The sequence below is a fragment of the Oncorhynchus nerka genome, linkage group LG6, assembly GCF_034236695.1.
Source record: "Oncorhynchus nerka isolate Pitt River linkage group LG6, Oner_Uvic_2.0, whole genome shotgun sequence".
NCBI classification, from domain to species: domain Eukaryota; kingdom Metazoa; phylum Chordata; class Actinopteri; order Salmoniformes; family Salmonidae; genus Oncorhynchus; species Oncorhynchus nerka.
Genome location: NC_088401.1, coordinates 33,773,306 through 33,786,046, shown reverse-complemented (window position 1 = coordinate 33,786,046; position 12,741 = coordinate 33,773,306). Strand labels below are relative to the sequence as shown.

Below are 12,741 nucleotides of genomic sequence, written 5' to 3'. Positions count from 1 at the left end.
TGAAACACAAGGCCAAATATATACGAGAGTTGTTGACCAAGACGACAGTGAATGTTCCTGGGTGGCCGAGTTTTGACTTAAATCCGCTTGAACATCTTTGGCAAGACCTGAAAATGGTTGTCTAGCAATGATCAACAACCAATTTCACAGAGCTTGAATCATGTTGAAATGAATAAATGGGCAAATGTTTGCTTGCCAACCTATTCCAGTCAGAATATTTTTTTGGTATTTGCTAGATGTTAGACATGATATTGTCATTGATTGTACCCATCTGGACCCTCCTGGACTCATATAGCAAGGCCAATGACAGCAGCTATTAAACCACATGAAACAGAGCAGAACAACCGTTGGTTGGAGTACAGAAACCACAATCCTAAGGGCACAATGAGACAGAGAGAGAGAGAGAAGGTAATAACAACATTGGTTTTGATCATCCGTCTCTTTTTATTACCGAAACGTGACGATCTCAGACTCATGTGATTTCATTTACATTTGAAATGCAGTCAAATTGGTGTGAATATAAAGTCCAGAATGAAAGGTTCATACTATAATTACATTTGATCGGTGCTTTAAGAGGCGTTATGCTGCAGGACATGCCCAAGTTGGTAATACACACCACATGCACTGGAAGAGAGTCAAATTAAATCCAGTTCACACTGGTTGGAACGGTAAAACTAATGTGAGTTATGTTCCAGGTTAAATTAATATTGACTCTTACATGCACACTCATTGTTTCCCATAATGTGGTCTAAAGAAGAAAATAGTATATAGATTTCCATTAATATAACACCGTGAAAAACTGTATGTCTTTGTGAGCCAATAATAGACTGACAATTACTGCTAAGAGGACCCATAACCCCAAAGTGAACTTCATTTTCCATGCCATGGGATACAAAACAACCAGGATGCAATCTAAAATCGTAGTAGCGTATTGAATTCCATTTAAAATGACAGCATGCTATTATATGTCTTGTCTTCTGCTCTCAGAACATGGACATTGGAACCAGATACACTTACCTTAACATTTCACTCAATAGCTGAGCTAAACTCAGCCTGTCCTGTTTTTTTTTTAGATAGTTACTCCTACCATGTCCGTGTTCCGAGAGCAGAAGACAAGGTTGAAGTTTAGCTATTGAGTGAAATGTTACGGTAAGCGTATCAGGTGACTGGTTCTTTGGTGATGATTCAGTCAATGTAACTTGTTTTAGGAAACTAGGCGTATGTCGCACGTCACTACTTCACAGGAGAGGTATTTGGACGTAAACATAATTTTAAAAAATCTAAATGTGTTTTTTTTTGCTAGAAATTCCTTCTGGAACATGTCAATTCTCATGTGCCTTAATAACAAACTTGTATCCATCCATAAGTGAGAATAAAATTGTTAAATTACGAGCCTAGTTGGTTTAGCCATGGAAAAAGACAGGAACCTTCCCGCTAGCCATGATTGGCTGAGATAATGGATCGGCTAAACATACCGGGAGATGAGTTTGGATTGGTCGGCCATGTAGCATGCGTATGTCTATAACGTGAGCTGCTCAGTATGTGTTGATAGTCCTTTCTACCACACAATTTTTGAAGATATAACGTTAGCCATCAAGAAGTACACAAGTTTTTCTACTTTTCTCAACAACATTGATGCCCTGAATTTAGCAGGTGCTATTGACAGATCAGTTGGAAAAAGTGATGTGCTACTTTCTGCGCACCCCAGTCAGTGTGAACCGGAGTGACACAATACTGATGTAGCTACAAACAAAACTGAGTTAAATGGTTCCAGTCTGCAGTGAAGCGTTCATCCAAGTATAAGGGAAAGAGTCTAGCTACATTTTCAGATATTATAAGTTTGTAATTTGGTCAGAAAGTAATTTTCTAGTTACATTTTTTGCTAGTTAAAGCGTTCTGTTAGCTGTACGTCTAGACAATAGCGACCCATCCACTTAGCTAGATGTGGCTGAGGGGTGGTTATAGCATTTCCTTCACATGACCTATCAATTTACTCAAGTGTGTCGGGTAAGCGTCATCTAATAATTACACAATATTTGTATCTGTTTTTGATACTGCTACTATGCAAGTAACCGTTTCACTGTGCTGTTTACACATTGTGTATCCTGTGCATATGACAAAAGAAAAGTTTTTATTTGATATAATGTGTGTTTACCAGAGATGGTAATGTGAAGAATAACATGACCTGCACCAAAGTCAGATTAGGATACAGGCCAAGGACTAGATCAAGTGTATTTTTATCGGGAGGTTTCCTTATTGTAGGCTACGACTTTTACCACTTTTAGTCTTGAAACCTTTGTTTTTTTTACTAAACTACTCACTCTGTTTAGCACATGGCCTGAGGGGGGTGTGAGAGGGTGTGAATGATCCTGAATGGGTGTAGACAAAGAAGAGCTCTCCAGGAGGTGCACCAAAACATTCAAGGGACGTTTTCTCAAAAGTGGGGTGACAAGTTTATCAACTTTCAAAGCAGAATTACTTTCCCGTTGTTCCTCAACTGCAGTATATGATACACCATCTTCTAGCTCTGAGTCTCTACTTTTATCCAATGTAAAAAACTATTTCAAATGTTGTTACCCAAGACCGAATCGAGGTGGTCGGTCACAAACGTATACAGTAAAGTTGACATGAGTATTGGCTATGGCATAGTAGTGTATGTTGTATTTTTTGTTTTTATGCTTCAGAGCTGCTGCAGTCAGCCCCATTGGCAGTGGAGGGGTACTGGTACAGAGGGTTTGGGAAGGACAGTTTGGCATCTCTCCGGACTGGACCCTGCAGAACACACACACAGCATTACAATTTGACAGAGAGACAGTGAGACAGTTGGCAGACAGGTCAACAAGAGATGGAAGCCTACCTCCCACTCAGCGTCCTTCCTCCAGGGGTAGACACTGATGGGAAGCCCAGGACCCTCCCTCGTCTTGGGGTTAAGTCTAGGGCAAGTTCCCAGACCAGGGAGCTGAAGGGAGAGAAATAGTGAGAGACAATAGAGGAACTACCTTTGTCTCTAATCACTCAACCCATACCTCGGACTTGTTTTTCATTTCTAAAGGTTGCTCTTTATACAGAGTGAGCTCATGATAACATTTCACTGTGAGTAACTCAATCCTCTTTTTCCTTGGTCAAATAGGCTGTGTCTCAAATGCCATTATTCCCTCTATAGTGCATCACTATTGACCAGGCCCATAGGGCTCTGATCAAAAGTAGTCGACTATATCGGGAATAGGGTGCCATTTGAGCGACAACCATAGACTCCTCTCCTGTCCACTTCTCTGTGGATAAAGTGAGTGTTGCTCGCTGTATGAAGCCTGTGTGATTGAGGTACCCTCTGTGTTACCCTCCTGCGCACACACTGAGCACACACACGCACATATACACACACGCGCACGGACACAGAGAGACAAATGCGCGCACGCCAGCACACACGCGTGCAATGCTGTGACCCCCGTCATCGACACTGTGACAGTGATGACTCTCACAATCACTCCCACTTTTACTACCGCCCAATGCTCAGTAACACACACGCACACACACAAATATAAACACACTTCAGAAAATGACAGCCATCTCCTGAGCGAAATTGCTGTGATGGCATCTACTCCCCTGCAGGGTACCTTCTCAGTGGTGGTAGAGGAGAGAATGATTGCACACACGCACGCACGCGCACACATGCGTATCATTGAAGAAGCGGAGGTGTAGGGCTTTGCAGACATTCAACTGACCACAATTACAATCACGTCTGAGAAAGATGTCACCCACCCACACACAAACTAAATGAGTATCTAATGAATTCTAGATCATATGGTTTAAGAACGATACATTTTATATGGGAGCTCGATTGTCATTGAACAGAGAAAGGGGGTGTGCTAACCTCTGCCCTCCAATCAAAGGCTGGGTTGTCCTTCACCTCAAAGTCCTTCAGGTCACGTTTGCTGTGGAAGCAGACAAAAATTGGTTTCGTATTTTTCTGTAACAGTAATAATAATAACAGCAACAACAGCAATAATGGGGCGGCAGGTAGCCTGGTGGTTAGAGCGGTAGGCCAGTAACCGAAAGGTTGCTGGATCGAATCCCCGAGCTGACAAAGGTCAAAATCAAGACAGTTCACACAGGTGTTTGAGTGAAATCACAGTATTTTCCGACGTCATTCATGAAAGCAACGTCATAACCATCAACATTAATAACATCCTAACCAGTGACTTACTTCAAAGAGTGTCTCTTTAGGAATACAAACAGGACACAGACAGCAATACCAAGAATCAGCAGGGTCAGTCCAATGGCTATGCCAGAATACACAGTCTCTATGGGTGAGACAAATACATGGATTGACAATCAATAAACACCCCAGAGACTCACACAGTCTTACGGTACATAAAGGGGGTTGCAACATTCTGGTAAGTTTCCCAAAGTTCCCAGGTTATCCTGAAATCCTGGTTGGAGGATTCTTGTATATCCTGCTTATTCCCTCCTGAGACCGGAAAACGTCCCACTGCGATTGATGGATAAAGTTACCAGAATTGTGCAACCCTAAATTCATATAATAATAGAGTATGTCCATATTACCTAGTCCAGGATCCTCTGGCAGGGCCGTTGAGATTGAGGAAGAGGGAGAGGGCGTTGGTCTCACGTGGCAACGGTTTCCTGTCCAACCATCCTGGCACCTGGAAAGGGTTACGATTAAGGTGAAGGGAGAACCGGCCACCTCTTCCCTCCATTCTACTGGCCAGTCACTTGATAACAAGATGGATGGATTTGCTACCAATGGGACTATCGAAACTGAAATATTCTCTGCTTTTCTGAAACGTGGCTCTCTGTCTCGATGGATTCTCCATTCACCATGCCGACCAGACAGTGGAGTCTGGGAAAATTGAGGGGGGAGTGAGCTGCCTCTTCATCAACAACAACTGGTGTGTTGACTCGAGTGCGGTCGAAGTCAAATAGAAGTGTCGACCCATTGTTCACCTGTCTTGAAATAGCTGATGGTCAAATGCTGACCCTTTTACCACACGAGGGAGTTTTCAGCTGTTGTATACATTCCCCTTTAGGACAAGACAAATGACAAATCTGGCACTTAAGAAACTGTACAAGGCTACAACCATCCAGAGGCTGCTTTTCTGGTTGCCTGCGATTTTAATTCAGCATCATTAAGACATTTCCATCCACTAGGGGTGATACAGTCTAGAGCACTGTTTTTCTACCCACAAGCAAGCATACAAGGCCCTCCCTCGGCCGCCGTTCGGCAAATCAGATCACGACTCCGTACTCTTGCTTCCTGTTTACAAGCGGAAGCTCAAACAGGAATTACCCGTGACTTGCATTGTTGAGAAATGGTCTCCAGAATCAGAGATTATGATACAGGACTGCTTTGCTAGCGCTGATTGTAATATGTTTCGGTACTCTGCTGATAACATCGACAAGCTAACCACCTCCGTCACCGGCTTCATTAGGAAATGCATCTGCAACGTTGTCCAAATAGGATCGGGCTACCACACACAGAGCTATCACAGGACGACCCTGAGGCTACGGCTGAGGACAGGAACAAGTACAAGAAGTCCCACTATGACCTCCACAAAGTCATCAAACAAGCAAAAGGACAATATAGGAATAAAGTGGAATCCTATTACACGGGCTCCGACGCGCGCCGCATGTGGCAGGGGCTACAGTCCATTACGGATTACAACGATGCCTCTCTACCAGACGGGCTCAATGCATTTTATGCATGCTTTGACAACAACATTGTGCCGGGTGTGAGGGCCGCCACCAACCCAGATGATTGGGTGATCTCGCTCCTCGAGGCTGATATGAGTAGTCTTTAATCAGGTCAATACCCGCAAGGCCGCAGGGCCCCATGGTATTCCAGGGTGCATTTTCAGAGCATGTGCAGAACAGCTGGTATATTCACAGTCATTTTTTAACCTCTCCTGGTCCCAGTCTGTAATCTCCACATCTTTTAAGATTACCACTATCAACCCTGTTCCCAAGAACTCTTAAGGCTTGATGCTATCTGTAATAGTGAAGGGCTTTGAGAGGATGGTTATGGCACACATCAACTCCATCCTCCCAGCCAGCCTAGACCCACTCCAATTTTCATACCGTCCCAACAGATCCATCGATGAAGCAATCTCAACTGCCCTCACCCACCTAGATACGAGGAATACCTATGTGAGAATGCTGTTCATTGACTACAGCTCAGCATTCAACACCATTGTCCCCTCCAAGCTCGTCACCAAGCTTAGGACCCTGGGACTGAACACCTCCCTCTGCAACTGGATTCTGGACTTCCTGACAGGCTGCCCCCAGGTGGCGAGGGTAGGCAACATCACCTCCACCACGCCGACACTCAACACTGGGGCCCCACGGGGGTGTGTGCTTAGACCCCTCCTGTACTCTCTGTTCACCCACGACTCCAACACCGCCATCAAGTTTGGTGATGACACGACGGTGGTAGGCCTGATCACCGGCGTCCATGAGACAGCCTACAGGGAGGAGGTCAAGTTCCTCGGTGTCCAAATCCCTAAGAGCTTAAAATAGTCCGCACAGTCGTGAATAAGGCTCGACATCACCTCTTCCCCCTTAGGAGGTTGAGGCATGGGCCCTCAAATCCTCAAAACGTTCTACAGCTGTACCATTGAAAGCACCTTGACTGACTGCATCACTGCTTGGTATGGCAATAGGACCGCCCTCGATCGCCTGGCACTACAGAGGGTGGTGTGGACAGCCCAGGAGAGCTCCCTGACATCCAGGACCTCTCTATCAGGCGGTGTTAAAAACTCCAACCACCCAAGCCATAGACTGTTCTCTCTGTTTCCCCATGGAAGGCGGTACCAGTGCATCAAGTCTGACGGCTTCTATCCCCATGCCATAAAACTGCTGAATAGCTAATAAAAGGGCTACCAGGACTATCTGAGTTGACCTTTAGTATTTTATTCTCTCTGCACACTCACAGGGTCATACACACACACACACACACACACACACACACACACACACACTCCATCACTTGCTCACACACACATAATATGTACATACATTAATACTGACCCTACACATACCCACTCACATACAATCATCATATACGCTACTGCTACTGTTTATCATATATTTTTTTATTTCACCTTTATTTAACCAGGTAGGCTAGTTGAGAAAAAGTTCTCATTTGCAACTGCAACCTGGCCAAGATAAAGCGTAGTAATTCGACACATACAACAACACAGAGTTACACATGGAATAAACAAAACATACAGTCATATCCTGATGTCTAGTCACCTTACCTCCTATACATATTTACCTCTATCACTCCAGTATCTCTGCACATCAGAAATATGTACTGGAACTGATCCTGTATACAGTGTTCTTCTTCTTTCTTCTTTCTATATATTTTTTTCTATATATTTTTTAGTTTAACCTCGTTATCTTTAGTATTACGTTGTTATTGATTACTGCATTGTTGTAAAAAAAATGTAACCTTTATTTAACTAGGCAAGTCAGTTAAGAACAAATTCTTATTTTCAATGACGGCCTAGAAACAGTGGGTTAACTGCCTGTTCAGGTGCAGAACGACAGATTTGCACCTTGTCAGCTCGGGGATTTGAACTTGCAACCTTTGGTTACTAGTCCAAAACTCTAACCACTAGGCTACCCTGCCGGTTAGAGCTTTCAAGCAAGACATTTCACTGTGCTTGTCACACTGAATGTCCACACTGAACGAACGAACACAGGCTTGGAAGAAAGTAAGGAGGTGCGCCTCCTCAACGGAAAACAATGTCCTTCTTATGTGGAGAGTCCTACATGGACAGTACCAGTAGACTGAACAAGGAGCTTCATTCAGACACCTCAGTTGAGTGATTAAGGTGCCTCTCCATGGCACCACCTTTGAGAAAACAACGCATTCATTCAGGACTTCTCTTCCAAGTCCACATCTGCTTAATACCATGGCTAGTTTTTGGGGTAGACATGTGGGCTAGACATGGGATTTTCTAATGCAAAACAAACATTCCTGGACAAAACATACTGCTTGCATTAAGTTGTGTTATATTCTCATTCCAAAGGGTCTCTTTCCATATTGTGTGGCAGGCTGGCCAGGACTGTAGGCTGGGCTCTGGTCCAGCTTCTCGGAGGATCCTGCCCAGAGGACCAACATGACCTGCTAAGTCCGAACCTCTGACTCTCTGACATACATAGGCCCCAGGCACCACTACATGCTGGGGTCAGCACTGCACAGTCTGTTATATAATCATGAACGAGAGAGTGAGAGAAATGGGAAAGGGGCAGCAAGAGATTGAGCACGGGAGGGAGGATGAGAAACAGGAAGGAGGAGAGCAAAGAGAGAGAAAGGTGAGGGAGGGGGAGAGAGAGAGGGGAAAGGGAGGTGAGGGAAATAGACAGTATTTTTACTGCCAAACACCAGTGAAGTATCACCTCCGCAGAGTTTGGCCGATTTAAAAAATGTGGATCCATTTGCATCTCAATGTGACATTCACATAGCATTGTGGGAAAAGACACATAATATATTCCAGTCAGTCATGTGGCTTTGGAGTGCAGGTACCAGGAAGAATGTGAAATGCCAGGTAGTAGTCAACATTAAAGAGATAGTTCACCCAAATTACAGTAGTCAGGTAAACAAAGTCAGGTAAGCAAAACCATGGATTGCTGTCTTATCTTGTCCATGGATTGCTCTCTTATCTTGTCCATGGATTGCTGTCTTATCTTGTCCATGGATTGCTGCCTTATCTTGTCCATGGATTGCAGTCTTATCTTGTCCATGGATTGCTGCCTTATCTTGTCCATGGATTGCTGCCTTATCTTGTCCATGGATTGCTGTCTTATCTTGTCCATGGATTGCTCTCTTATCTTGTCCATGGATTGCTGTCTTATCTTGTCCATGGATTGCTGTCTTATCTTGTCCATGGATTGCTGTCTTATCTTGTCCATGGATTGCTGTCTTATCTTGTCCATGGATTGCTGTCTTATCTTGTCCATGGATTGCTTACAGGTTAAGGAATTTAGTCATTTGGGTGAACGTTCCCTTTTATGCTGACATCAGCAGGTAGCTATAGTAAGTATATTGCCTCATGTTTAGACTAGGCGTTCTATCGAATGCAGAATATTTTATTGAAGATTTCACAGCGGTTAACTACCACTTGTCTTGCATGTCGTCAACTCTTTCCCTTCAATATCTCAAGTTCTAGTTCCTTAGCCCAGTATGTGGTTTGTGTAAGATAAAAAAAATGTGTGTGTGTGTGGTGGGCGACCACAAGAGAGTTGAACTCCACACGGGGTCACGCTAGCCTCCCTAAATCCAACGGATTAATCTAATGTGAAGGTCTTACGCGGTCTTCCCTCTAGACAATTTGCGGTGGGGGAACGTTCAAATATTGACCAGCGAGTGTCCATTGCAAAATCCCTCTGGGAACGTTCTGGGAACGTTGTGCTAGTCCATGGCGGATAAATGAGAGGTGAGCCCCCTTCTAAAATCCGTCTGGGATAAACCGAGATTCCCCCATGGTCTGCCGAGCATGTCTTTTCCAGGGTTGGAAACAAGACTGATGGGATTTCCATGTTTTAAGGCAGAGAGAGAGAGCTAGAGAGAGAGCTAGAGAGAGAGAGAGAGAGAGAGAGAGCTAGAGAGAGAGAGAGAGAGAGCTAGAGAGAGCGATAGAGAGAGCGATAGAGAGAGAGCGATAGAGAGAGAGAGAGAGAGGGAGAGAGCTAGAGAGAGAGCTAGAGAGAGAGAGAGCTAGAGAGAGAGAGCTAGAGAGAGAGAGCGATAGAGAGAGAGAGAGAGAGAGATCTGTAGCGAGAAGGGGTCGGAAGAGAAAATAAAAATAGATAGCATCCACTGTATATCATATGTATGGCAGGGGGGTTTGTGTGTTGTGAGTGTGTGCATGTGTGTGTGTGTGTCCATGTGAATGCATGTTTGCAGTACTCATACTCACATGCACATTGGCCCATGCCTCTCCACATGGCACTCTCCGTGATGCAGACAGTATCTCGGAGGGCATTCTGCAACGAGGCCAAACATGTGTTTCAACAACACCCCTCTCTCATCGTACAGAGCCAGTTGAGACCAGGGCAACGTCCCAAATCACACCCCATTCCCTTTGTAGTGCACTTCTTTTGATGGGGCCCTGGTCAACATAGTGCCCTACATTAGGGTGCCATTTGGGATGCATCCCAGCTCTTTTGGTGTAAACGATTCTCCCAATCTCCTCTCAGCCCCCCTTCTCTCCTTCTCTTGACACCACCTGTTAATCATGTCCACACCTAGGAAATGGGAAATATGATCCACGCATCCCACAATGTTTCTCTGACATCACGACATGCCTGGCAGAGAGACAGGGAATTGCCTCCGGAGAGCAAAGTGGAAAAACCTCTGAAAATGTATTTTCTGAAAAACCTCTTCAGTGAGGGTGTCAACATGTTACAGGTTTCTCCTGGACCTTACTTCCTTCACCACTGCTTTTGTCGCTACATTTGTCTCTCTTCCCTTACAGGAACAACACATGATTTCACATATGGAAACGTGTTATTGGAACACTTCTCGAGTTCACTTGTGAAATGCACGTTTTTTTTTCCTGAAGCGATGCTCTCCTCTCTCTCTCTCTATGTGTCTCTCTCCTCACTTTCGTCTCAACAGCATTGCTTATCTGGATTGTTCAAGGTTTTGGAAATGATATCTCAGACCTGAATCCACTTAATCCTCCAATCACTGTATGGAGCGATTTGTCCAATCCCCAATCGTGTAACTCCAGGGCTGCATTTCAGGCGGATTCCAACCAAATGGGCGGTTCCGTTTGGTTTCATTTCTCGAAGGCAACAGAAGAGCTGAGGTTTTGAAGAGTGGTTTTGGCACTGCACAGAATGACCTATGAGGTGTGCTTTGAAGGCAGAATTGCTGTAGTTGAGAATGTCATTACTGCCAAAGTTGGCACATTTGACAGCCACAAATGGAACAGAGTAAAGATGGGAAAATAATAATACATTGGAAATGCAAAGATGGACCTTTACAGTGGGAGCCAGGAGATCCCGGTAACTTTCTCAAAATTCCCAGGGTTTACAGAAATCCTAGTTGGAAGATTTCCTAAATCTGGGAATTTTCAATTTGAGAAAACCTGGGAATGTTAGTAAAGCTACTGGAACCCCCCCGGCCCCCCTCTCCAAGCCCCCTCCCCCCCAACACCCTCCACCCCATCTGACAGACCATGTAACATAAGAAAAAGGGAGACAATATGAAAGGCCGTTCAAGTACTGCAATTCAAACATATTGGAGGAAAGAGTCTAAGCTGAGACGTCCAGTTGGAGGAAAGACGAAGATAGAGTATGGGTGTGAGAGAGAGAGAGACAAAGAGAGAGAGGGAGACATAGAGGGCGTGAGAGAGAGACAAAGAGAGAGAGGGAGACATAGAGGGTGTGAGAGAGAGATAAAGAGAGAGAGGGTGTGAGAGAGAGAAGGTGTGAGAGCGAGAGAGTGTGATAGAGAGAAAGGACAAAGTATAGTAGAAACGGTTACCATGGCAGCTGGACTCGTCAGAGTCAAAGGGTAGACAGTCAACGATCTGGTCACAACGCTTCTGGAGCGGCACACAACTGGACGAACTCTCACACACCAGAGACCCGAGCGCACACTGCTGGAGAGCTGGGGAGGAAGAGGGAGACAGAGGAGCGAGAGATAGAGAAAGTCAGCTCTGCTTTCAATCACTTTCAATGTATTATTTAACACAATAGTGCTAAGAGAAGAGGAGCCCTCACACGGGTTTAAATGAAAAGATTTCATCATCCATGATCATGTACAACTGAGTATGAAGGTGAGGCTGTGAAAACACTTATGGATTCTAACTGTAAATGTCAAGTTCTGACACTGTATTTTTCTTATGTAATTACACACATGTGAGCGCATACACACAGACACACATAATCCCCACCTACGCACACACACACACACACACACACACACACACACACACACACACACACACACACAAGGACCCTTACGGCAGCTGTATTCATCCTCTCCGTAGGGGCAGTCAGAGACTCCATCGCATCGTAGTAGGGAGGGGAGACAGGTGTTGTTTAAACACTGGTACTGGTCAGGGTGTGGACAGTGGTCCTGGGGGGGCAGGGTGCCTGGGACAAGGCTGGGACACTGCTCCTCATCTGACTGGTCAGCACAGTCCTCCTCCCCATCACACCTCCAGGACAGAGGGACACACTGGAAGGAGTGGACACACTGGAATTGACCCGCGTCGCAGGTCAGAGGCTCTGGAGTCACAGGACCTGTGGGAAAACACACATGGGAGTTGATGTCGTCTTTATTGGTCCAGCTATTACACATGAACAAACGCAACAATGCTAAATGTTCTCTATGATCCTCAATAGTCTGCGTCTCAAATGGTACCTTATTACCCCTAGGGCATGTAGGGCTTTGGTCAAAAGTTGTGCCCAAAAAGGGGTGCTATAGAGTTGACTGTATACAGCTGAGGAGAGGAAGCGGAGTAAGATACAGTAGCTAGAGGAGGGAAGGGGAGGGAGGGGTGTGTGAAGACAACACAATACAAATGTAATTGCTTTTCTCCCCCATTGCTCTCTCCTCTCCCCCAGCGGCAAACCCAGACTCCACAGTGAATTTATACAGGCCCGCAGAACAACAGGCTTCATTAGTTCACTACACTACTCTACACTCCCCCTGGCACAATGGAACCCGTTTATTGGGAGGGAGGGAGGGAGGGAGGCAGGGAAGAA

The 12,741-nt window shown here is 45.1% G+C and overlaps 1 protein-coding gene across 3 annotated transcripts in view; it reads right to left on the bottom strand.

Moving 5' to 3' along the window:
• Positions 1–424: 424 nt before the first annotated feature.
• Positions 425–12,741, bottom strand: part of malrd1 (MAM and LDL receptor class A domain containing 1) — a 132,443-nt gene continuing 120,126 nt past the window's right edge. The window contains exons 27-34 of one of the 3 annotated variants that reach the window (XM_029661494.2): positions 11,995–12,276; positions 11,513–11,638; positions 9,939–10,005; positions 4,564–4,661; positions 4,205–4,301; positions 3,872–3,932; positions 2,858–2,959; positions 425–2,772 (exon numbers count right to left, since the gene is read on the bottom strand). In XM_029661494.2, the coding sequence (XP_029517354.1) occupies positions 2,674–2,772; positions 2,858–2,959; positions 3,872–3,932; positions 4,205–4,301; positions 4,564–4,661; positions 9,939–10,005; positions 11,513–11,638; positions 11,995–12,276 (932 nt within the window). In that variant the 3' untranslated portion in view covers positions 425–2,673. Of the gene's footprint in view, positions 2,773–2,857; positions 2,960–3,871; positions 3,933–4,204; positions 4,302–4,563; positions 4,662–7,463; positions 8,223–9,938; positions 10,006–11,512; positions 11,639–11,994; positions 12,277–12,741 lie in introns of those variants that run through there. The other 2 variants (XM_029661495.2, XM_029661496.2) reach the window with 2 other exon arrangements.